Source organism: Staurois parvus, unplaced genomic scaffold (genome assembly GCF_062004578.1).
Source record: "Staurois parvus isolate SC_StPar_1 unplaced genomic scaffold, SC_StPar_1.0 ptg000839l, whole genome shotgun sequence".
Classification (NCBI taxonomy): domain Eukaryota; kingdom Metazoa; phylum Chordata; class Amphibia; order Anura; family Ranidae; genus Staurois; species Staurois parvus.
In genome coordinates, this window is record NW_028318635.1 from 2,859,400 (window position 1) to 2,882,117 (window position 22,718).

Consider the following 22,718-nt stretch of genomic DNA (forward strand, 5'->3'; position numbering starts at 1 on the left):
GAGACCAGGACAAGAGCTGGGCACCACATATATGCTGCAATTCTTGTGGGACGGCACTGGAGCAATGGTTGAATGGAAAAAAGGCATCTATGCCTTTCGCTGTGCCAATGATTTGGAGAGAGCCAACAGATCATGTTAGTAATTGTTACTTTTGTATGGTGCCTCCAATTGTAAAAGGGCTAAATAAGAAGAAAAAGTTATCTGTGCACTATCCAAATATTCCATCGGCAATACGTCCAGTTCCTCATGGAGAGGGGCTACCAATTCCTAAAGCACCAGAATCCTTCGTGGTTGAGTCAAGTGAGGAAAAACCTGAAGCGTGTAGTCACGTGCAGTTGTAAGAGATAGCCCTTTCCTCGAATACAAGAGAAAAGCCAAGAGAAGCAAAACCGACACAAACTGAAGACAAAACTAGTGAGAATCCTAAGTATTAAAATGATTCAACTTAGCTTATGGCTATAATTTTTCTTGGTAATCCTATGCAATATATTATGCCATTTAGGCTTTGTTATGTAGTCAATATCACTTGCTTTATATTTGTGGAAAGACATCTATCTATATAATTATTGTGCATTATGTAGTCCTTACGCCTATAGTAGAAAACTTTCCTTTTACAGAAAAACTAGAGCCAATTGACAAATTTCATTGTTATATTTGAACTCAGAATGTGAAATTCATTAAGAAATGGATCCTTTTTGTTTCCAAAACTGGCAAAAAATAAAAATTTGTTGAACAGTGGAACCGGAGGACGGAAGTGTCTGGTCTAGTCCGGAAAAGATATTTTGCCTTACTCTGCAAAAATTCAAGTGGAGATTCGAACATTACCAAGGAGAGCCTCAACATTGTGTGGAGTGGTGAGAGCCTGCGGGCACAGTTTGTGGCGGCTGCCGCTGTATGTGCATTACACTAATTTTGTCTCAACTTCATGGCTATTAGCCTCACCTAGAAGGAACTATCCTTACTTGTTATATGAATTGCAAATAGCCTTTGGATGTCATTGCCACTTTATGTGCCCCTTTAGCCGGGCTAACCTTGTGCGGGCAATGTTTGGCTATATATAAGCTATTCTTTAGCTAATTTGTACCCAATATGCTCAAGCTGTGAGCTTCTCGAACCTGTCTCCTGTCAGTGCACTAATCTACTGAGCTACGGGGATGCATCCTATCGCAGAAGTCTATAGTTCTGAATTTGTATTGCCATACATCCCTACTAGGGTTTCATTAATCAGATGTGAATCTACATTTCAGCAGTTATGATTCTGTTGGTTATATTGGGCATACCCAGGGAGTCTAATCCCTAGAGCCCTGTTATCATTACCCTTGTGGTTGTTGATTGGGTTAACCCATTACAGTGCATTATTGTGGTCTCAGTACCCACTGAGTGTGGTTCTGGATATTATTGACTCACCTAATCACTGTCATTACAGACAGATGGGTGTTGACAAGCGCTTTGTGTGTGACCCAGGCTTGGTTTTAAGGAGATAACGTTATCTTACCTTATTTTAATGGTGAATGGAGGATTGTTGGCCAACTGGTCATTTTACCTATAGTGATCTCAGTAAAGCTGTTTAATCTTATTACACCTCAGTTGGTTCTCTTTCAAACCTCTTTTTTTTGGGGTCTAACTGATCTCCTAGCTACTAATTGGGTAATAGCCTGTCTTTGGACCATGGAAATGTGTGGGATTGTTCAGGAACATTGCATTCCAGTGTGAATCTGCACTTAGTGGCAATTTTTCCTGGTCTGAAGGACCAAGAATCCTCTGGACCCTCCCGTTGGTTGTGGCAGTTTTCATTATTGGTTTTGTTCCTTCATCTTGCCTTGATTTAGGCTTTGATTTCTTCAAATAACTTTTTGTAGCATGATCTCCATATTCATTGGATCGCTCAGAGGTTGTTGCCTACCCCTCAGACTGATTTTGGATGTTTAAGAATTCTTTAATACATGTGTCCCTCTATAATCGATAAATAAAATAAGATTTTTGTGTTTGCTCTAAAATATTTTTCTTAGTGTATTGAGATACATAGGTCCTGCCCCTCTGTGTTATTACCTTTGCACTGCTTATTCACAAAACTGAGGCATGACGGTTGGGCTCCATGTACACAAGCCTACCCTGACCGCTGGCCGAGGTTTTGCTGCATTTTCCCGTGGTCGGTGGTCAAAACGTTCCCATCCTGAGGTTTAACCTCAACTAAACGTGGCAGCTCCTAAACTCTGTTAAAAGCCTATGTGTGCATGGACACATAGGCTTATATGGAGTTGAGTTTAGGAGCAAAAAAAAATGCCAAAAGCTCAAACTCGAGTTAGGAGCTGCTTGTGTACATGAATTCTTAGAGGTGAGGTTATACGGGGGCTGACTTAACGCTCTTTGGCAGTGTCCCAACCTCTTAAAGGTTGCCGTATAACCTTGTAGTTTAAGAATTCCTAAATTCCTGTGTCCCACAGGTAAAAACATTTTATGGCAAGCTCAAAAACTTTATTTTGTTTTGAAAGATCGAACTTGAACTATGATTTACTGTGCTTTTAAAAGCAAGAATTTAAAAAACAAAAAGTAATAGTGCAGCTCTAATGGAAGCATGTCATGGCTCAATGAAGTTTTCTAATATTGGTGTTTCTAATTTTCTTTTCTACCAGAGCCTGTGATGTCTTTTCGTGGTGAAGTTTTCTCTGCTTAGTTGGCAGCCAATAACTTACTGAATTGTTGGACCAAAACCAACTTAATTTACAGGTCATCACCAGCACAGAAACAAAGTGACTAAGTGTGTTGCTGTAGGAACAATGCCTAGAGGCAACCCTAAAGGGTATGTCAGGGCAAAGTGAAAAAAACATGCAGTCTATGCATATTTACCCATGTTTTATACATTTAAAAACCCTGCGAGTACAGTTATACACCCGTTGATTTGCCAGAAATACAATCCGCTTATTGTGGACTGACCACATACAGCAAGGGGAATTCAATATAGCCCTAATGGCATTTTTCTGACAGTAGTTCCCTTAATAACTACCTGCCCCTTATACAAGCACTCATTTCATAACATCATTTCTAACAGGTGCATGAATTGGGCACAAGCACTGACACTTTGTGCTGCACCATGATGGACTTTTAAAGGGTGTGTGTGAATGCCACCCTTTTATGAATTCCCCTGAGTATTTTTGTGGGCTGAGCTTGGTCAGTCCTGTCCAATTTTCTCTTGCTAACCACTTAAGCCCACCTTATCCTCCCATCTCCACAAGGCTAATCATTATGTAGTCCTAAAATAAAGATTGGGAGAGCCAATTACTCTCCATGAGACACAGGAAGTGAGCACTGGATACAGGACAGCTCTAAATTTCTGACATAGTCTACAGATATTTGCACTTATCAAATAGATACAGCAAAACTCTTTCCATATTATGTTTAAAGCCTAACTCCAGGTTTAATTTAAATTGGAGCTCCGCCCAAAGGGGAAGTTCGGCTTTAAGCCTTTGTCCCCCGCTCCCCATTAAGGATTGGCACCTTTGATGAGCGCAGTGGGCACCCGGGTATGAAACCACAAGCTGTCACAGCCGGGTGCCCACACTGAAGATGCCGGTGCCAGGGAGAGAAGATGGCTGGTGAAACCAGCGATGGTGAGGACATCGCTGGACCGAGGGACAGGTTAGTGGCTGTATTTTAAAAGTCAGCAGCTACAGTTTTTGTAGCTGCTGACTTTTATTTATTTTTTTTCAGGTGGAACTCCGCTTTAAAGTGGTTGTTCACACATACCCAATGAAGTGACTGGTCTTAGGCGATACACATACCCAGTGAAGTGACTGACCTCAGGTGATATACATACCCAGTGAAATGACTGACCTCAGGTGATATACAGAGGTGAAACAAAGTGTATCTGTTTATCTACAGCCATTTTTCCCCTATATCCATTCAAAGTGCAGAATATACACAGGATCCCTCAGCTCTGAAAGCAGGGGGCAGGGAGCTAAAGTTACATACAGTAAGGAGAGTTCTGAAGTGACTCATGCTGACAGCATAGTAAGGAGGCAGCGGACAAAAATGACACTTAATGCCCTGGATTGAGACTATATGGAGGGATATGCTTTGTTCATATTTCATGTCTGAGATTTACAACCACTGTAACTTTATATATTATTTATTTGTTACAGGTACTTCTATAGATTTATATAGTTTGACTGAGCTGGACTATACCCTGAGTTTTTTTGCATTTTTGCACTTTGTGTACAAATGTGTGCTCCTCACCAAGGCAGAGGATAGACTGCTTATGGTGGTTGTTCTGATGTTTCTGAATTAATAGATATGGTTATGTGTGAACGCTTGACCCTTACCATCTTGTTGATGTCTGCAAAAAAAGATGCTATGAATACATATCTTTGCAGCTCTCTTCTAAATAGAAGTTTCATTCTCTTTTTTTCATCCCCCCCACTCATTTCAATTCTTTACACGTTACCCCATATCTCTGAATAATTTACTGTTTATTGTAACACCAGAAAGCACTACCAATACTTGTTTACATAGGACAAGCCAGAAGTAGAATCCGTTTCTCTTTGTTAGGTAGTGTATTGTTGCTTACATTTTGTATAACACTTTATTACTACTTTATTACTTTAATGCAGACTGTTTTTCCACTAACATCTAAGTTAAAAGATAAAGTACCTTTAGGTAAATGCTACAGTAATTAATAAAAATGTGTTCTCTGTGAAAACGCACCATTGTTTTTCCTTTAATGACTAATCTTCTCTATCTCCAGCATTTCATTGTTCTAGCTTTGTATGTTAGGGTTTATTTATTAAAGGGAATGTAAAGTCTTTTTAATAACTTATACATACAGTTGCAAGAAAAAGTATGTGAACCCCTTGGGATTACGTTAAGTTTTGCATGAATTGGGCATAAAATGTGCTCTGAACATCATCTAAGTCACAACAATAGAAGAACACAGTCTGCTGAACATAATACTACACAAACATTAGATGTTGCCATGGTTTAATTGCACATAACATGTAAACATTCACAGTGCAGGGAGGAAAAAGTATGTGAGGCCCTAGCTTAATGACTTCTCCCAGAGCTAATTGGAGCCAGGAGTGAGCCAACCTTGACTCCAATCAGTGTGATGATATTGGATGTGTTGCTGACAGCTGTCCTGCCCTTAAAAAACACGCACCTGTTTTGGGTTTACTGGCTTCAAGAAGCACTGTCTGATGTGAACCATGCCTCGCAGAAAAGAGCTCTCAGAAGACCTACGATCAAGAATTGTTGACTTGCATATAGCTGGAAAGGGTTACAAAATTATCTCCAAAAGCCTTGATGCTCATGTGTCCACGGTAAGAAAGACTGTCTACAAGTGGAGAAAGTTTAGCACTGTTGCTACTCTCCCTCGGCGTGGTCGTCCTGTAAAAATGACTGCAAGAGCACAGCGCAGAATGCTGCATGAGGTAAAGAAGAATCCCAGAGTGTCCGCTAAAGACCTACAGAAATCTCTGGCACATGCTAACATTTTTGTTGACACATCTACAATAAGGAAAACATTAAACAAGAATGGAGTACATGGGAGGACACCACAGAGGAAGCCATTGCTGTCCAAAAAGAATATTGCAGCACGTTTGAAGTTTGCAAAAGAGCACCTGGATGTTCCACAGCACTACTGGCAAAATATACTGTGGACATATGAAACCAAGATTGAGTTGTTTGGGAAGAACACACAACACTATGTGTGGAGAAAAAAAGGCACAGCACACCAACATCAAAACCTCATCCCCACTGTAAAACATGGCGGAGGGAGCATCATGGTTTGGGGCTGCTTTGCTGTCTCAGGGCCTGGACGGATTGTTGTCATTGATGGGAAAATGAATTCCAGAGTTTATAAAGACATTTTGCAGGAAAACGTACGACCATCTGTCCGCCAACTGAAGCTCCGCAGAGGATGGGTGATGCAACAGGACAATGACCCAAAGCATACAAGTCATTCAACAAAACAAAGGCTGCAACAGCACAGAATACACCTTCTGGAGTGGCCCAGTCAGAGTCCTGACCTCAACCCGATTGAAATGCTGTGGCATGACCTTAAGAGAGTGATTCACACCAGACATCCCAAGAATATTGCTACACTGAAACAGTTTTGTGAAGAGGAGTGGTCCAAAATTACTCCAGATCGTTGTGCAGGTCTGATCTGCAACTACAGGAAACGTTTGGTTGAGGTTATTGCTGCCAAAGGAGGGTCAACCAGTTATTAAGTCCAAAGGTTCACATACTTTTTCCTCCCTGCACTGTGAATGTTTATATGTTATGTGCAATTAAACCATGGCAACATCTAATGTTTGTGTAGTATTATGTTCAGCAGACTGTTTTCTTCTATTGTTGTGACTTAGATGACGTTCAGAGCACATTTTATGCCCAATTCATGCAAAACTCCACGTAATCCCAAGGGGTTCACATACTTTTTCTTGCAACTGTATATCTGTAAAAGAGAATAAGCGTGTTGTGTATGTAATCAGTGTGTTAAAGTGGTTATAAACCTCTAAAATGGAAAATGAACAAAGCAAATCACTATATCCCCCCTTAATGTGTACTAACCTCAATTCAAAGCACCAAGTGTGACTTCTGATTCCTCTCTCTTCCCTTTCCTTTCTGCACCACAATACAGGCGTACCTTGGTTTACGAATTTAATGTGTTCAGCGGGACGTTTCGTATTGCAAAAAATTCTTAAACCGAAATGCAGTTTCCCATAGGAATGCATTAAAAACCAATTAATCCGTTCCGGAGGTCAGAAAAAAGTAAAAAAAAAGTCTTTTATCTGTTCAAAACTCTTTATAAAGTCCGGCATAAATACTGTATAGGGACATGATTTTAAAATTTTTTTTAAATGTATTGAAATCAAATTAATTCGTTCCAGAGGGCAGAAAAAATAAAAAAAAAAAGTCTTATCTGTTCAAAACTCTTTATAAAGTGCACTTTAAAGACACGGACCCGGCGCTATAAAGGCTTTGTATTGCGAAAAAAAAATTGTAAACAAAGACATTATTTTCAGTGGATTTTCGTTCGTAAACCGAAAATTACGTTAATCGAGGCGTTCGTAAACCGAAGTACGCCTGTATCTTGGAAGTCCCCTAATACACAGGAGGTGATAGACAGCCTCAGCTTTGCATGTTTCTCTTTGTGTAGAGGGGTGTCCACTCAAGTCTCAGAGTACAATCGGCTCCCTTCACTATGATACAGTGTGTTATGTCAGATTCCCATCTCCTGGAGCTGAGAAAAAGCATTTGATTTGTGTGTTTTAGAAGAGGAGAGGACAGTTTAGAAAGTCTGGAGACCCATGGTTTAGACTGTAGGCACATTTAAAAGTCACAAATTGATTTATCTTTGTACTCATTAATGCCTCAATAAATGTATTATTGTAATGGGCGTACCCCTGAGGATGTGCATGCGCACGAAACGCGTTGGATGGAGCCTACATTACTGACGTCACGCCGCCGTTGCCGAAGCACGGAGCGGTGGCCATTTTGGTATTTTAACTATACTCCACGAGGAATTTTAGCTATTTGTGACACAATTTTCAATAATAATAAATACTACACTATATTAGCATTTCTGGCTCCTGTGGTTGAGCTATTTCCCTAGGACAAGGGACATCCTTTCCATCTCTTTCCGGATGAAGCAGTAGGATTAACCCCTTGGCTGCCTCTTCACCTCCAGATGTGACAGGTTAAAACAGAAGCCTATTAATGTTCACTTTCTGGTGAGTGTACATCCGTCCAAGGTGGTGGATCCCCTTCGTGAATATTTGCACGCACGCACTTGGCTATATTGTATTTGATCTACATAAGGACATTTACCGATTAATATTTGCTGTTTGATATTTAATATTATATTGAATTACGGACATTACTTGATTCACTTTACTGCACTTTTTGCACTGATTGGCACTTTATCTTCTCTGTATATACCTTTTGAATATGCAAGGTGACCTATATATATATATATATATATATATATATATATATATATATATTTCTATCATATTTACTATTTCACCTTTATTATTAATAAGATCATGGATTTATAGCGCTGCACTTTCATACTGTATATACATGTATGTTTTAAATTCAAGTACCTGAATTTCACCTGGTATTAGCATCTTGTAGTCTCTATACAGCAGAGCTGCAGAGTAAAACAAAGAAGCAGCACAAGGAGCATATTCGTTCCGGTGCTGGCAAGAAGCCTGCTGGTAGGAAGAAAAATCAAAGTGACGAGGGATGGACTCATCACTATGCTGTTTCTACTATTACTCTCCTGTAACAGGCAGGGGTGGGCCTTAGGTGACTTGGGCTCAGAGGAAGTGGAATGAATGTTAGAAGTCATCAGACCCTGAAATTAGGGTGATTATTGCAGCATACATTGGTTTTATTATTTTATCTTTTATGGATTATTGTTATCTTAATTTTGGCTCTAGTTCTGCATTAAATATAATGTAGCTATGTAATTGAACCATGGCGGCAAACATTTTGAGACAAAAGTTGTGTCCCCAAAATACGTCCGTATTTATTGGCTTTTCCTGTATTTGAAGTTTGAAGACTGTCATGCATGATCCTGCACTTTTCTCTTGGTCATGCAACCCGACCTAGCCAAGGCCGCCTTCTGGGGCTTTTTTCATGAATGCTAAGTTAAACACTGCTGAAAGAAAGCGGCGTCTTTCACCAGGCCTCATGACTATTTCATTACGTGGAGCTACCCGGAGATGAAAACATATCACTGAGTTATTCAGGCCATCTAGCCATCAGAATGCATATTAGACTGACTTGCCAAGCAGGGTTTTTTACAACATGCTTTATTGGAACGCTTAAAATGTTATTTTTTTTCCCCCTTCATGATTATGAATACTGGGCAATTAAGTCTTGTTCTTTCTTATCGTGCATATTAAAAAAGCTCTTTATCAGGTTAAATTTCACATTTTATGGCTCTGATTTTGAATAGCAAATTGCATTAGGATTTATTTTGTAAATAATCTCAGTGGTGGCTGCACAAAATATCGAAGACACTTGGGGATAAGGAAGTACTATTTGAGTATTATACTTTGGTGTAAATTTGTATTTCAAAAAAACAAGAGGTACTTACTGTGCATGCCATCTAATATATGAATATGGTATCTGAAATGTTAGCAAGGAAGAAAAGTATATAATTTACTTGTTCTTACAGTGAAAATATACATCCAGTGAGTATGTAGTTGTGCTTCTAAGTGTAACATTTTGTCTGAATTTTAGCAAAATAATTTCTGATGTAATGCCACATTTTAGATACTTTTTATGTTATATTTTATTAAGACATTCCAAGTTTGATGATTCCCACTCTGATGTCTCCTTATATATAAAGCAGATAGACTGAATCTCTGCTTAAAGTGGAATTCCAGGATCAAACTAAGCTTAAACCTGTTCCCACCTCCCTCCTATTCTAACTACCCTGTAGAAGGAAGATGCTTTTACTTGCCTATTATCAGGGCGCTCTGTTCCGATCATGTGATCTTTCCAGCGGCTGGCTTGTGGGGAGAGGAGAGCGCAGACAATGGCTGGAATGCATGAGTGCTGGTGTTGCTCATAGGCTTACTATGGGGCATCCATTGTCGGCTGTCCCTCCTCTCCTTTGCTGGTAGCTGGTCACTTGACCAGACTGGAGCGCCCTCAGTATAGGTAAGTATAAGCATCTTACTTCTACAGGGTATTTAGTATAGGATTTAGAAGGTGGGAAGGAGCAGTTTTAAGCTTAGTTAGATCAGTCCTGGAGTTCTACTTTGAAGCAGTAGTTAAAAAAAAAAAAAAAAAAAAAATTACCTCTCCCTGCAAGGTATAAGGTATAATGTGCTAGTATGCATAGCAAACTAGCACATTATGAAATACTTACCTTGAAATGAAGATCTCCAGTGGTGTGTCGCCATAGCTGCAGAGGATTCCATCTTCACCCGGTCTTCCTTCCAAGTTTTCCGGCTGAGACCACTTGAATGGCCAAGCAACTATGACATCATGCACGCAGGAGTCACGGCCATGACACAGAGCTCTGAAGGAGCAGCACGGGTATGGTCTAGGGCCACTGTTGCAACAGGGTGAATGTGATTCAGTGGCCAAGTATGTCTCCTGATCTGAACCCAATCAAACACCTATGAGGAATTCTGAAGAGACAAGTTGAGCATCACTCTCCATGCAGCATCCAGGCTCTAAAAAGAGGCCGTTCTTGAAGAACGGAAAAAGATAGATGTTGCAATATGTCACCAACTTGTTCATTCCATGCCTAGAAGACGTGGTGCTGTCCTTGCAAATCATGGAGGTCATACAAAATACTAGATGTGTTAGTTTTTGTTATGGGGTGCATTCATTTTTGCATCAACTAATTTGAGCAAAACCGAAGATTATATTATTAACCGTACTTTAATGTAATGAGCTAAAAAATGTTATATAAAACTGTTTTGTTAAAAGTTTGGACATTTTTCCTTACTTTTCAAAAGGAACATACTCATTTATGCTGAGCGCTGTATATTTTATTTTTCTCACTGAAACTTTGGTTTCCATTAGACTACACACAGAATTCCTTATTACAATTAATCACACTTTGAAAAGACTCCGTTTAAAGTTTCAATCTGACAAAGCAAGCCCCTAAGCAGGCTGTTGTATTGATTTAGATAACCCATAGTGCTCTGGGAATCTTTTGTCAGGTTTTAAATGTTTGAAAACTGTAAAGTTAAAAAAAATACATCTATTTGACCCCAAAATGTTATAATTTCCGAAACACTTGTGTACCTACAGACACAAGTGTTTTTTTTTCACCCATCCTGGCTGTTTACAGCTGGATTAGGGAACGTATGCCTTTTGGCCCTTCTCAGTCCTTTCTGGGTGATCATGCTTACAGTGATCCCCCTCCATTCTTTGTGGTAAACCTGCAGATCTGCCTGAATATCGTTACTGATAACACTAATTTGGTACCTGGTTTGTGCATGCCATGTTAATTGTTCATGCCATGTTAATGTTTGTCGGTACTATAATGGTTCATTCACAGAGGTGAGTTGAGCTGTGTCGATCTGCATGGTTCAATGCAGGCCCAACACAAGGACACACAGAAAACAATTGTTCCCTATGTGACCTGCTTACATCATACATGTGTTGGTGTTTCTGCATTGTTGTGCATTACAATGCCTGTCACCACATGTTAACACATTGTGTTGAATAAAGTTTGAGTTGTTTTTTTAATTTTAACCCCTTCACTCCTAAGGGTAAAACAAATCTAAATGCCTAAACACAATTTTGCAACATTGACATGTGTTAATAAAACCATACATATCATCACAAGTACTTTGTACATCCAGGTGAATTATACCTTGTTTTTTTCAGGACAAATTGGGCTTTCATTTGGTGGTAAATGGTAATGGATATCTCCTGATTTTTTTTTTTATTATTATTATAGGAAACTGGCCCAAAATAGTAAAAAAAAATAATTTTTTTTTATTTAACTGTGTGTTTCTTGTCACTACCATAACCTACCACCAAAGAACAACCCAAAATAAATTCTCCAGCTCTTGATCGCAGCGATACCATATATGTGTATGTTATTTGTTGTTTGTACCCATAGTACAGCCCAGAAACAATAGTGCACATTTTGTTTTTGTCTTTTTTTTTTTTTCCCCCCCCTAAAACACACTGATACCAAATTTTTAAATCCTGACCTTTGGCCCTGACCTTGATCTTTAACCCTGGCATTGATCTTTAACCCTGACCTTGACCCAAGCACTAACCCTGGCATTGAACTGGATCAAACTTTGATCTAGGTATTTGTTCTTTATATTTTAATATTTATCTTTTTTTTTTTTTTTTTACAAACATTTTTCCCCCCTCTATGCCAGGAGTTAGAGAGATAAAATGTATCTCTCTCCTCCATTCATAGAGAAAAAAAACAAGGGGGCCGGGCTGTACAGTAACTGATCACTGTGATAGCCAATCAGAGGCTATCACAGCGCTCATGTGAACCGGAATCTCGAGTCCCGGTTCCCAAACGTTAGAATGGAACCCGGTGCTCTCAGTGACACCACGGTCTTTGTGCTGGGAGCGCGCAGTGTGGTGCGCTCCAGGCAGAAAGACATGTACGCAAATATGCAGCCCTATGGAAAAAAGCCCAGTTCTGTGAGGCCGCATATTTGTGTGACGTCGGTGTCAAGGGGTTAAATAATGTAAACGAAAAGAGTGTGATGTGTTGTAACAACTCATCACACCAGCCCTACACCATCCATTATACAGAGGAACTGGTGTGAATGTGTCCTCAGTTGAGTAACTGCATTGTCACATGTATATCGGGGTTGTCCTGTTGATGGTGGTCTAGTAATTTACCTAAACAATAAAGCCTGGCTAACCATGTTTCTGAATAAATTGGCTGAGCTGGCCTACTGCTTACATGGTTTAATTGCTGAAAATATAGATTAGGAGCTTACTGAGAAATGTGGGGAAGTGCCAAACATCACAAATATTCCCACTTTCATTACGGAGATGATTGAGTGCACAGTGGAAGGAGGGAGAGTGAAGAGGCGAGGCATACAGCACTGTTGCTGTTGTAGCATGGATTGAGTTTTTTTGTCTCGACAAGGTTCTGCTGATCTAATAATACATGTGATCTACATTCTGCAAGCTGCCAAGATTAAAAAAAAAGAAAAGAAAAAAAGAAAAACAAGGCATATGTTTTCTAACAGTCAAACATTGCAAGGCTGCCAGGGAGGACGGGATGCTGAAAGACTAACACGCATAGTCTGAATTTATATCCATTAAGGACCTTGTTGTCAGTGCTATATGGGGTGGGGGGATTTTTAAATGATTAGTACAGAAAAAGTCTGAGGTTTGTTCTGCAAGTCAGTTTGAAAATATTGTTAAAGGCTAAGTTCCCCTTTTCCAGAACATAGCCTGTGGACCCCAGTGAATATTAAGAAAACTGCAGCTTTGTAAAATGTTCATTATTTTACCATCATACCTCTAGGCAATTTGGGCCACCCTGGAAGCCTGGCTGAAAACCTCATCATTCCCCACATCCTGCCCTGTTGCTAGGATGGGAAAAAACATTGGTTTTCACTCCTGTAATGCTGGGAATGAGCATCCAATAGTTTACACGTCCCAGCAGCAAGACAGGATGTGGGGATTCCTAATTGGGAGTCTTTTGGCCAGGCTTCCAGGGGGATTCAAATGGTCTACAACATGACAATAAAATTAGTGAACATTTTAGAAAGTGCTGTTACACCTCCTCAGAGCAGATGCACAAGTTTTTAATAACTACTGGGGCCACTTGACTGCATAGGATATTTTTTGGAAAAGGAGAACATAGCCTTTAAAGGTGAACTACACTGCATCTGAGCACCACAAACCAATGTCTCCATGCTTTATTTTGCTAAGAAATCACCTTGAAAAACACCCTTCAGCATTTTTGCTTGTGGCCATCTTGAGTAGGGGCAGATGACTCATGTAGCATTTACTTCCTAGAAGCAGTCTCCCCTTAGCTCAGGCATGCTAGGAGGAGGGTGTGCTTAGCTGGGAAACTGCTCTTCCCCTCCTGAAGACCCCTGGGTTGTATGATATCATTTGCCGAGGCAGGGAAACCAGAAAGTAATTGGAAAAATGTAAAGAGAAGCTTTAAACAAGCAAATATAATATACTTTCCTATCTATTTACTAATGCTAGCAGTGTTTTGATTGATTCCAGCATTAGGAGACATTAGATTGTACACCCCTTGAGGGTTAGGGACTTATGTAAATGTACATTATGTAAAGCACTGCGCAAATTGACGGCGCTATATAAGTACCTGAAATAAATAAATTGCACATACAGTATATATATTGATTTGTATGAACTGATTAACAACTGGGGAGCATAATATATGCATAAATTACAAGACCGCTTTAAAGCACAACTCCGGGCAAAAACTTCTTTACTTGACCTTGTTGCTGATTTCCTACCCTTATTGAATATGTCATTCATTTTCTGGTTCACTCAGTAGTTGCTCTGAATAGCCTATTCATTTTCAAAATCAAACTGTTAATTCTCTTTGGATTCCTGTTTGAAAGATTGGTGGCTTCTGGGCCTCCTATTCCCCCAGCCACTGGTCTTGGCACATCCCTTCTGTAGTTCTTTCTCCAGGAAGCAGTGATGTAATTCAGCCTCGCTTGCAGTGGTGGGTGGACTGAGACTCTCAGACACATTCAATATGTACAGGCCTAGTGTACCCACCCACTTTCACTACAATTCCCTCTGGATGATGGGAACTGTAGTTTAATTTTACTGCAGAGGGAGAGGAGAGGATATGATGCAACTACTGCTGTTACACCTCCTCGGAGCAGATGCTGTTATCTTTTGAATTACAGAGATGACTTCCTGATAATACAATTTTGAAAATCCTTACAATTTAGGAGAAAGGTCTATCTGAATTAAGTGTTTTGTGTAGAGATGTACTTATGGGTGATTTTTTTTTTTGCCTATCATAGAATTCTTCTTTAACCCTTTGAGGACCGTAAGGTTTTGGAACGCCAAAAGAATCAATTTTTTTGTTTTTAAAGTTTGTACACTTTAGTTGCTGTAACTAAGCCATTTCATGAAATAATTGGCAAAAAGCTAGATCCATTTGTTGTTTGTTGATAAGAACTAATATTTTGACTCAAACCAAAAAAAAAAAAAGAGTTTTAAGTTCTTAATCAGATGATACACGCAATTACAAAAATGGGACAAATACGTCCCTTGGTCCTCAAAGGGTTAAAGGGAGACAACAGTGGATTTATCTAGTAATTTTTATTATTTGAATTTGTTTTACAAACTAGTGTTTTATACATGGTACCCTCATGCTTCAGCTGTAACAGTCCTGTTAAGTACACCCCATAAAAATTGTTGACTTTTTCAACATATTTGAATAGGCAAACATTAGATCTTGATTCAAACCGTTTTACAGATAAAGGTGATATACTTGAGAAAAACACAAGAAAAATGTGCCTTTTCATTCATTTTATTCAACAAAAATATCAGTAGATATAATAGTGTAGTGTGGAAAAGAAGCCCTTGATGAAATAGCAGGTTTTCTATATTGGATGTTCTAGTTCCTCCCGCTGACCCCTAGTCTCTGAAGGACACAATAGTGATGTGTGGGTGTCAGCAGCAGGAACTACAGTGGTTAGAGAGAGATCCACTTTTTTGCAAATTTGGAAACGGAGCTTGGCTATTTCGCTTGCATTCACTCAAGGAGATGGAACCATATAAACAAAACTGTTTGTTCAGATGGCCATACAGAAATAAATACTTACCGGTATATTCTTTTTTTTTCAGGTGCAAGTTTTTCAGTCTTACAGAAACTCCGGAGGACTATACTATCATAGTTGATGAAGAAGGCTTTTTAGGTAAGATTCAGAAATTCATTTTTTGCTGTGTTTGTTTGATGACCCTTGCTTGAACTGCGTACGTGTGTTGGGAATAAACTGGCTAAAACGGTTTTAACTTAAAGAATCTAGTTTCCACTACAGCTTTGCGAGTTAGAAATGGTTTCACATATGGAATGTGAATCATTTGAAAATTTGAATTCCATGAAAGAAAATCAGAAAGTCTTCTGGCTGTTGCAGGAAAAAGTAAGGTATAAGCCTTTGATGTTTAGTCATCCTATATTGTAAGGGGGGGCTAAATAACCACAGCAGAGGCCAGAGGATTAGGAGACAGTAAAGTACAGTACATGTGCATGCCATGGTCTGCTTAGCCGTAGCAAATCAGCAAGTCCAAACTGAGCACATGAGCACTTTCCGATGAAAACGATGGCAATCCGCAACTCCACTATTGTAAGTTGATAGAAAAATCTATTTTTCCACTGCTCTTGTATGCCAGACTTTCACTGTAGATATTGCGTTTTTACAATAATTACGCAAGTAAAATTCAGCTTGACTTCTGAAATGTTTCTCAACAGCAGTAAAACATAAGCAGATTGTCTCCTAAAATCCCATAGAGACAGATTTCCAAACACATGCTTCTTGAAAGGGCAACTGTGCTTTCATAACACAAGTGTTAATCCATACCCCATGCCTTACCCTCCTCATCAGATTTGTAAATACAAGTACAGATGTGGACAAATCCAAATTCTCACTGCCAAACCGGTCTAAGAACAGCTCATGTTTTTGTGCCCTGACACACCAATGTTCTCTAAGGCACATGTGTAGGTTCTGGGTATAAAATATAACAGCCATCTTCAGCTTTGCTCAGTCTCACAACAGCCATTATTTGCTACAGCAAGCCTGGTGCATGCTCAGCCATTTCTTTGGAAGTTAAGGAACTAGAGAATATAAATACTGTGCTGGTTCTGGCTAAACCTAGATGTGAGAAATTAGGTTTGTCTGCAGATCTGACCAGGAGAAGGGAGGGTATTGATGAAAACACATCATGGAAAGCACAGTTACAATTTAATTTAAAGTAGAATTGTGGCTGGGCTATGGTTATTTGAATGTTTATTCAGAATACTTTATTAATCTCAAAGGGAAATTACTAATTACAATTACTTACATATTCGTAATATGCAGTTTTAAAACAAGCCTTCACTGACCTCTGGAGCTGCAGGCACAATTGAGTAGTTAATCATTTAAGTTTGCAACAGAAACCCCTATTCTTCAGAAGCTAAGCTCATTCTGCTCCCTCTCGCAGAGATGACCTGCCAGCCTTCTAATATCTAACAATATTATTATTATACAGTATTTATATAGCGCCAAAAGGTTTGCTCAGCGCTGTACATTATAGTGGGGGACAGTACATGAGACAATACAGTAACAAAACAATACACAAGGGGTTCAAGGGCCCTGCTCTTTCGAGCTTACAATCTAGAAGTATAATACAGAATAGGTGCTTAGTAAAGCTGAGTATACAAATACTCCATTCTGAAGACTTTCTTCTGTCAAACGGTCCTGCTGCAATAGTAGCATTCAATCCGCGTATGCAGCCAATGGCCGCAGCACTGATCTGTGTGTTCTCACTGGGAAGGTCATAATACAAAAGTACGGTAGGGAAGATCTCTGAATCCACAACGCTTTTGTGGATACTGTGATTTGTCATTTTTCTTTTTAGTTCAACCTGCTGGTTGAACCAAAAAAAAAAGCGTCCATGTATGCCCTGCTTAAGGTGATTGTAAAGTGTTTTTTTTCCCCTTGTACCTACAGGTAAACCTGTAGGTACAGTAAATATCTCCTAAAAGATTGTACAATGAGATTGCATAGTGTATGGCCAGCTTAAAGCAGAGCTTCACCCAAAAGGGGAAGTTCCGCTTTAAGGATTGGTCCCCCACTCCCCGTTAAGGATTGGCACCTTTGGGGAACGGGGGAGGAGCGGGTACCTGAAATTGACCGGTACCCGCTCCCATTTCCACTGCGATCGCCTAGGGTGATCAGAAGCGGAAGGTGTCCTCCCCTGTCCCTCACTCTCCCGTAGTCTTCTGGGACACATGAAAGGTCCCAGAAGATTACGGGGCCATTCAGAAAGCGCAGCACTACTTGTGCATGCGCAGTGAGCACCAGGCTGTGAAGCCGCAAGCTGAAGATGCTGGCGCCGGTGAAACTGGCTGCGGGGGACACTGCGGGACCGAGGGACAGGTAGGTGACTGTTTTTTAAAAGTCAGCAGCTACAGTTTTTGTAGCTGCTGACTTTTATTTTCACTGGAACTCTGCTTTGAGGGACAGTATATTACTGCATGAAGTAAAATTAGATTAGCTTCTATTGAGAATGTTAAAGTAATACTAAATGCTTATTTATTTTTTTAAGATCACAAACATGTAATACTTACCTCAATTGTGCAAGGGTTTTGCCGAGAGGAGCCCAGATCCTCCTCTTTTGAGGTCCCTCACCAGTGCTCTGGGCTCCTCTGCCCTGCTGAGTGGCACTCGTGGGTGCTCGCTCCCAAGCCCTGCTCTGTGTGTCCATAAGACACACAGAGTGTGGCTCACCCAAGCCCCCGCTCCCACCTCCTAAGCTGTGATTGACAGCAGTGGGTGCCAATGAGGAGGCAGAGAGCCAATTTAACAGCTGCTCTTAAGCACATCGCTGGATTGGACTTGGGTCAGTATGGGGGGGGGGGGGGGGGGAACTGCGTGCGCAACTGCATACTGAAGGTTTTTTACAACTACTTTAGGGAGGAATCACACCGTGGTGCCTGCAGCTACAGAGGTCAGTGTGGGCTTGTTATAAAGGTTGTTAAGGATATGTAAATGCTTGGAAATTCCACTGTTTGGCCATAGGTATAATTTTAAAATGTTAAACATATACCATTGTGATATTGACTGCTCAAAAAAATAAAAGGACACTTTTTAATCAGAGTATAGCATCAAGTCAATTAAACTCCAGGGATATTGATCTGGTCAATTAAATAGCAAAGGGGGTTGCTTATCAGTTTCAGCTGCTTTGGTGTTAATTACATTAACAGGTGCACTGGATGGACAACAATGAGATGACCCCCCAAAACAGGAATGGTTTTACAGGCGAAGGCCACTGACATTTTTTTCCCTACTCATCTTTTCTGACTATTCTTGCATTTGGCTAGGGTCAGTGTCACTACTGGTAGCATGAGGCAGTGCCTGAACCTTACAGAGGTTGCACAGGCAGTCCAACTCCTACAGGATGGTACATGAATGCAAGCCATTGCCAGAAGGTTTGCTGTGTCTCCCAGCACAGTCTCAAGAGCACGGAGGAGATTCCAGGAGTCAGGCAGTTACTCTAGGAGAGCCAGACAGGGCCGTAGAAGGCCCTTAAACCATCATCAGGACTCGTATCTGCTCCTTTCTGCAAAGAGGAACAGGATGAGCACTGCCAGAGCCCTGCAAAATGGCCTCCAGTAGGCCACTGGTGTGAATGTCTCTGACCAAACAATCAGAGAGAGACTTCATGAGGGTGGCCTGAGGGCCCAATGTCCTCTACTGGGCTCTGATATATAAATGTGAATACACAATACATTTATAATGAGATCTAGGATCTAACTAATGGGATAGAGAATTATCTGTGTGGCAATGAGTTATTTATTTTAGTTCTGTAGTTATTTGGTTCAGGCTTGAGTCTTGCAATGAGAAATTATTACCAGTAATGTAGAGTGGTAACTACTGTGTATTACCAGTAATGTAGAGTGGTAACAGCCATGGGAACCTCGAATAATTGTTTTACTACTTTGTTTATGGTAACAAACAGGTGGGGGTTCCTATTTGCTATGCAAAGTGTGCCAAGTGGCTTGCTTTGTTCTTGTATAAAAGAATAAAGTTCACCTTTGGGAACATGTTTCATCTGTTTTTAGGATGGAACATGTAACATGTTTCCACTGCTGCAGCCACTGCCTACCTGCAAAAAAATCTGCATTTATTATTTCTGGTCAAAAGGTGAACTTAACCTTTAAAGTATTCATACTGCAGCAAGAAATAACTTTTTGTTTTCTATTGAGCTTTTGCCCACATTTATAAGACTCTCTTTATGTTGTGGCACTGGGAGAGAAAGTGAAGAAAATCTCTCCAGTGGAGATATAGAGGACAATAAAAGCAGATGATTAGAACCTCTGTTGGGTTTTTGTTTATGTGCTCCAATTGAGATTACCTTACTCCATAAAAGCAATCAAGTACTTACTGTAGATCCAAACCTAACAAAACATTTTTTCCTGTATGTCAGGATAGAGAAATGCTACATTTATACTCTGCATAATCCTTGAGTCCAAAATGTCAGGGCAATTTTAAAAATCCCGCACTTGTTTCTTTATGAAAAGGGCTTTTATCTTTTTTAGAGAGCCAATGTGGGCGGTTAATGCTGCTCCTTGCTCAGAGGTCTCTTCTGTAGAATAGAGCTATTTATATTTCAAGAACAAAATCCTTCTTATATACTATGCCTTTTTATTTACCACCTGGCTCTGCAATAGACCAAAATTCAGAAATCATAATTTATACGGTGGCTCATTCATTGTGAGCTTCTTTGGTGTAGGTATTAATGAACAGTTTGAGCTGTAATTACCATCATCAGTGTTGCTTGCAGTATATGCAAGATAGAGATATATACACACACACTATATTGCCAAAAGTATTGGGAGACCCCTCCAAATCATTGGATTCAGGTATTCCAATCACCCCCATGGCCACAGGTGTGTAAAATCAAGCACCTAGGCATGCAGACTGCTTCTACAAACATTTGTGAATGGATTGCTCTCAGGAGCTCAGTGAATTCAAGCGTGGTACTTTGATAGGTTGCCACCTGTGCAGTAAGTCCATCCGTGAAATTTCCTTGCTATTAAATACGTCATGATCAACTGTTACTGGTATTAAAACAAAGTAGAAGCAACTGGGAACAACAGCAACTCAGCCTTGTGGTAGGCCACAAAAAATTACAGTGGGGTCAATGCATGCTTCGGCACAGTGCACAGAAGTCGCCAACTGTCTGCAGAGTCAATAGCTAAAGACCTCCAAATATTGTGTGACCTTCAGATTAGCACAACAACCGTGCGTAGAGCGCTTCATGGATTTTCATGGCGAAGGCTGCATCCTAGCCTTACATCAACAAGTGCAATGTATAGCATCGGATGCAGTGGTGTAAAGCACGCCACCACTGGACTCTAGAGCAGCGGGGATGTGTTCTCTGGAGTGACGAATCACGCTTCTGTGTCTGGCAATCCGATGGATGTGTCTGGGTTTGGCTGTTGCCAGGATAATGGTACTTTCCTGACTGCATTGTGCTAAGTGTAAAGTTTGGTAGAGGGGGGATTATGGTGTGGGGTTGTTTTTCAAGGGTTGCGATTGACCCCTCAGTTCCAGTGAAGGGAACTCTTAAGGCATCAGCATACCAAGACATTTTGGACAATTTCATGCTCCCAACTTTGTAGGAACAGTTTGGGGATGACCCTTTCCTGTTCCAACATGACTGCGCACTAGTGCACAAAGCAAGGTCAATAAACACATGGATGAGCAAGTTTGCAGTGGAGGAACTTGGCTGTCCTGACCTCAACCCTATAGTACACCTATGGGATGAATTAGAGCGGAGACTGTGAGCCAGGCCTGTCACGATCGCGGCGTCAGACCCCAGACCTTCTCACCAAACTCGTGACCGAAGGGCTAGCCGGTCTAAAACCGCGATGTCACGCGCTTAACAATGCCACACCCAGCTGCACCCTGCACAACGATTTTCCAGCTAATTGGACCACAATCGATGTACCGGCAGCCTGAGCGATTGTTACTGGGTCAGGTTAATTATGCAATTAACCCTTCACACTGGCACCACCTCCTTTTTGTACAGAGAAAGAGGAAACTCGGCAATATCAGCTAAAATACTATAATGGTTGAGATAATCGTCTGCATAATACGGTCACCGCAGGCCGATTATGCAGAGAGTTAAACAAACACAGTAGCGTTTTCTTTAGAGGCAGGAATTTGTAAATTGCAATAAAGCGCTATAGAAACAATTCAACACTTTCAGAAGGAAAGATTTATTACTAAAAGGTCAAACGGTGCAATAAAAATATTTGCAGAAAAGATGTAACTAAGATATATATATAAACATACCGAGACTAACAACACAGCAAAGAGACATCAGACAGAGGTGAAAGGGTTAAGGTACTTGCCAAAGTCCTGGGTTAGCAGATCCAAGTTTCAGAGCGAAAGGGCACGGGTCTCCCCAGGTGGTACTGATGTTAAAATGGGAGACGTCTTCAACTCAGACTCTTAGGCTATTTTGTAGTCCCCAGCAGGGGGGGTGTCTGAAGTCAAGAACCAATACCCCGCTTAGGGCGTGGAGGTATGGGTGGATACCTCAACTAGAGCCAAAATCTCCCCATACTCATATTTTGGCCCATAACTTTACAGCTGCACAAGTGACATTCCACCCGCGGGTAGATTATTATGCAGACACGTCTGAGGATTGATTAGATATGAATTATAAAATTGTACACTGTACGGTTCACGAGATCTACTTTTCTGTTTTCCTATGTATCTAAGACAATGCGAGTGACCTATCAAACTGTTTGCCTTCTCATGGCCAATCTGACGATAGGTCCAGTTTTTATGTAAGTCTCTCATATTCCAAGATATGAGACATAGGGGAGAAATGGATTTTGAGAAGTGTTTTTCTGATTCTGTTACCTATGCTGAGTTAGGTTTTTTAGGTTCGAATCTCTTTCAACTCCTGGGAAAGCTTGCCTTATCTCTTACGAGGTGTTACAATTTGCAGGTTCTTTGGACAGGGAGGCCCTGGCTCCCTTGGGGGGCTTTATAGCTCCTATGACCCTCCTGTGACATTCCCAACTCACACACATACTTGCCAAATGTCGCTGGGCCTCTCTAAGGAGGGAGGGGGGAAGAATGAGGGAGAAATATATTTGTCAGGATGGTTAATCCCTTTGCCAAGATGGAGGTTGAAGCCAAAATGGTTGAACCGCGTCCATCTTTGGGTATACGCTGTTACAAGGCCTTCTCGTCCTACATCAGTGCCTAACCTCACAAATGCACTTCTGGAAGAATGGTCAAACATTCCCATACACACCCCTAAACCTTGTGGACAGCCTTCCCAGAAGAGCTGAAGCTGCAAAGGGTGGGCTAACTCAATATTGGATTCTACAGACCATGACTGGGATGCAATTAAAGTTCATGTGTGTGTAAAGGCAAGCGTCCCAATACTTTTGGCAATAAAGTGCGTGCGTGCGTGCGTGCGTGCGTGCGTGCGTGTGTATCTGTCTATCAAGCAAAGTTAAAGAACTACTT

At 40.7% G+C, this 22,718-nt stretch overlaps 1 protein-coding gene across 1 annotated transcript in view; it reads left to right on the forward strand.

Annotated features, from left to right (window-relative positions):
* CASTOR2 (cytosolic arginine sensor for mTORC1 subunit 2) overlaps positions 1-22,718 on the forward strand; it is a 208,499-nt gene that overhangs the window by 91,974 nt on the left and 93,807 nt on the right. Inside the window, exon 2 of the mRNA XM_089655384.1 lies at positions 15,310-15,380. Coding sequence (XP_089511510.1) covers positions 15,310-15,380 — 71 coding nt within the window. The remainder of the gene's footprint in view (positions 1-15,309; positions 15,381-22,718) is intronic.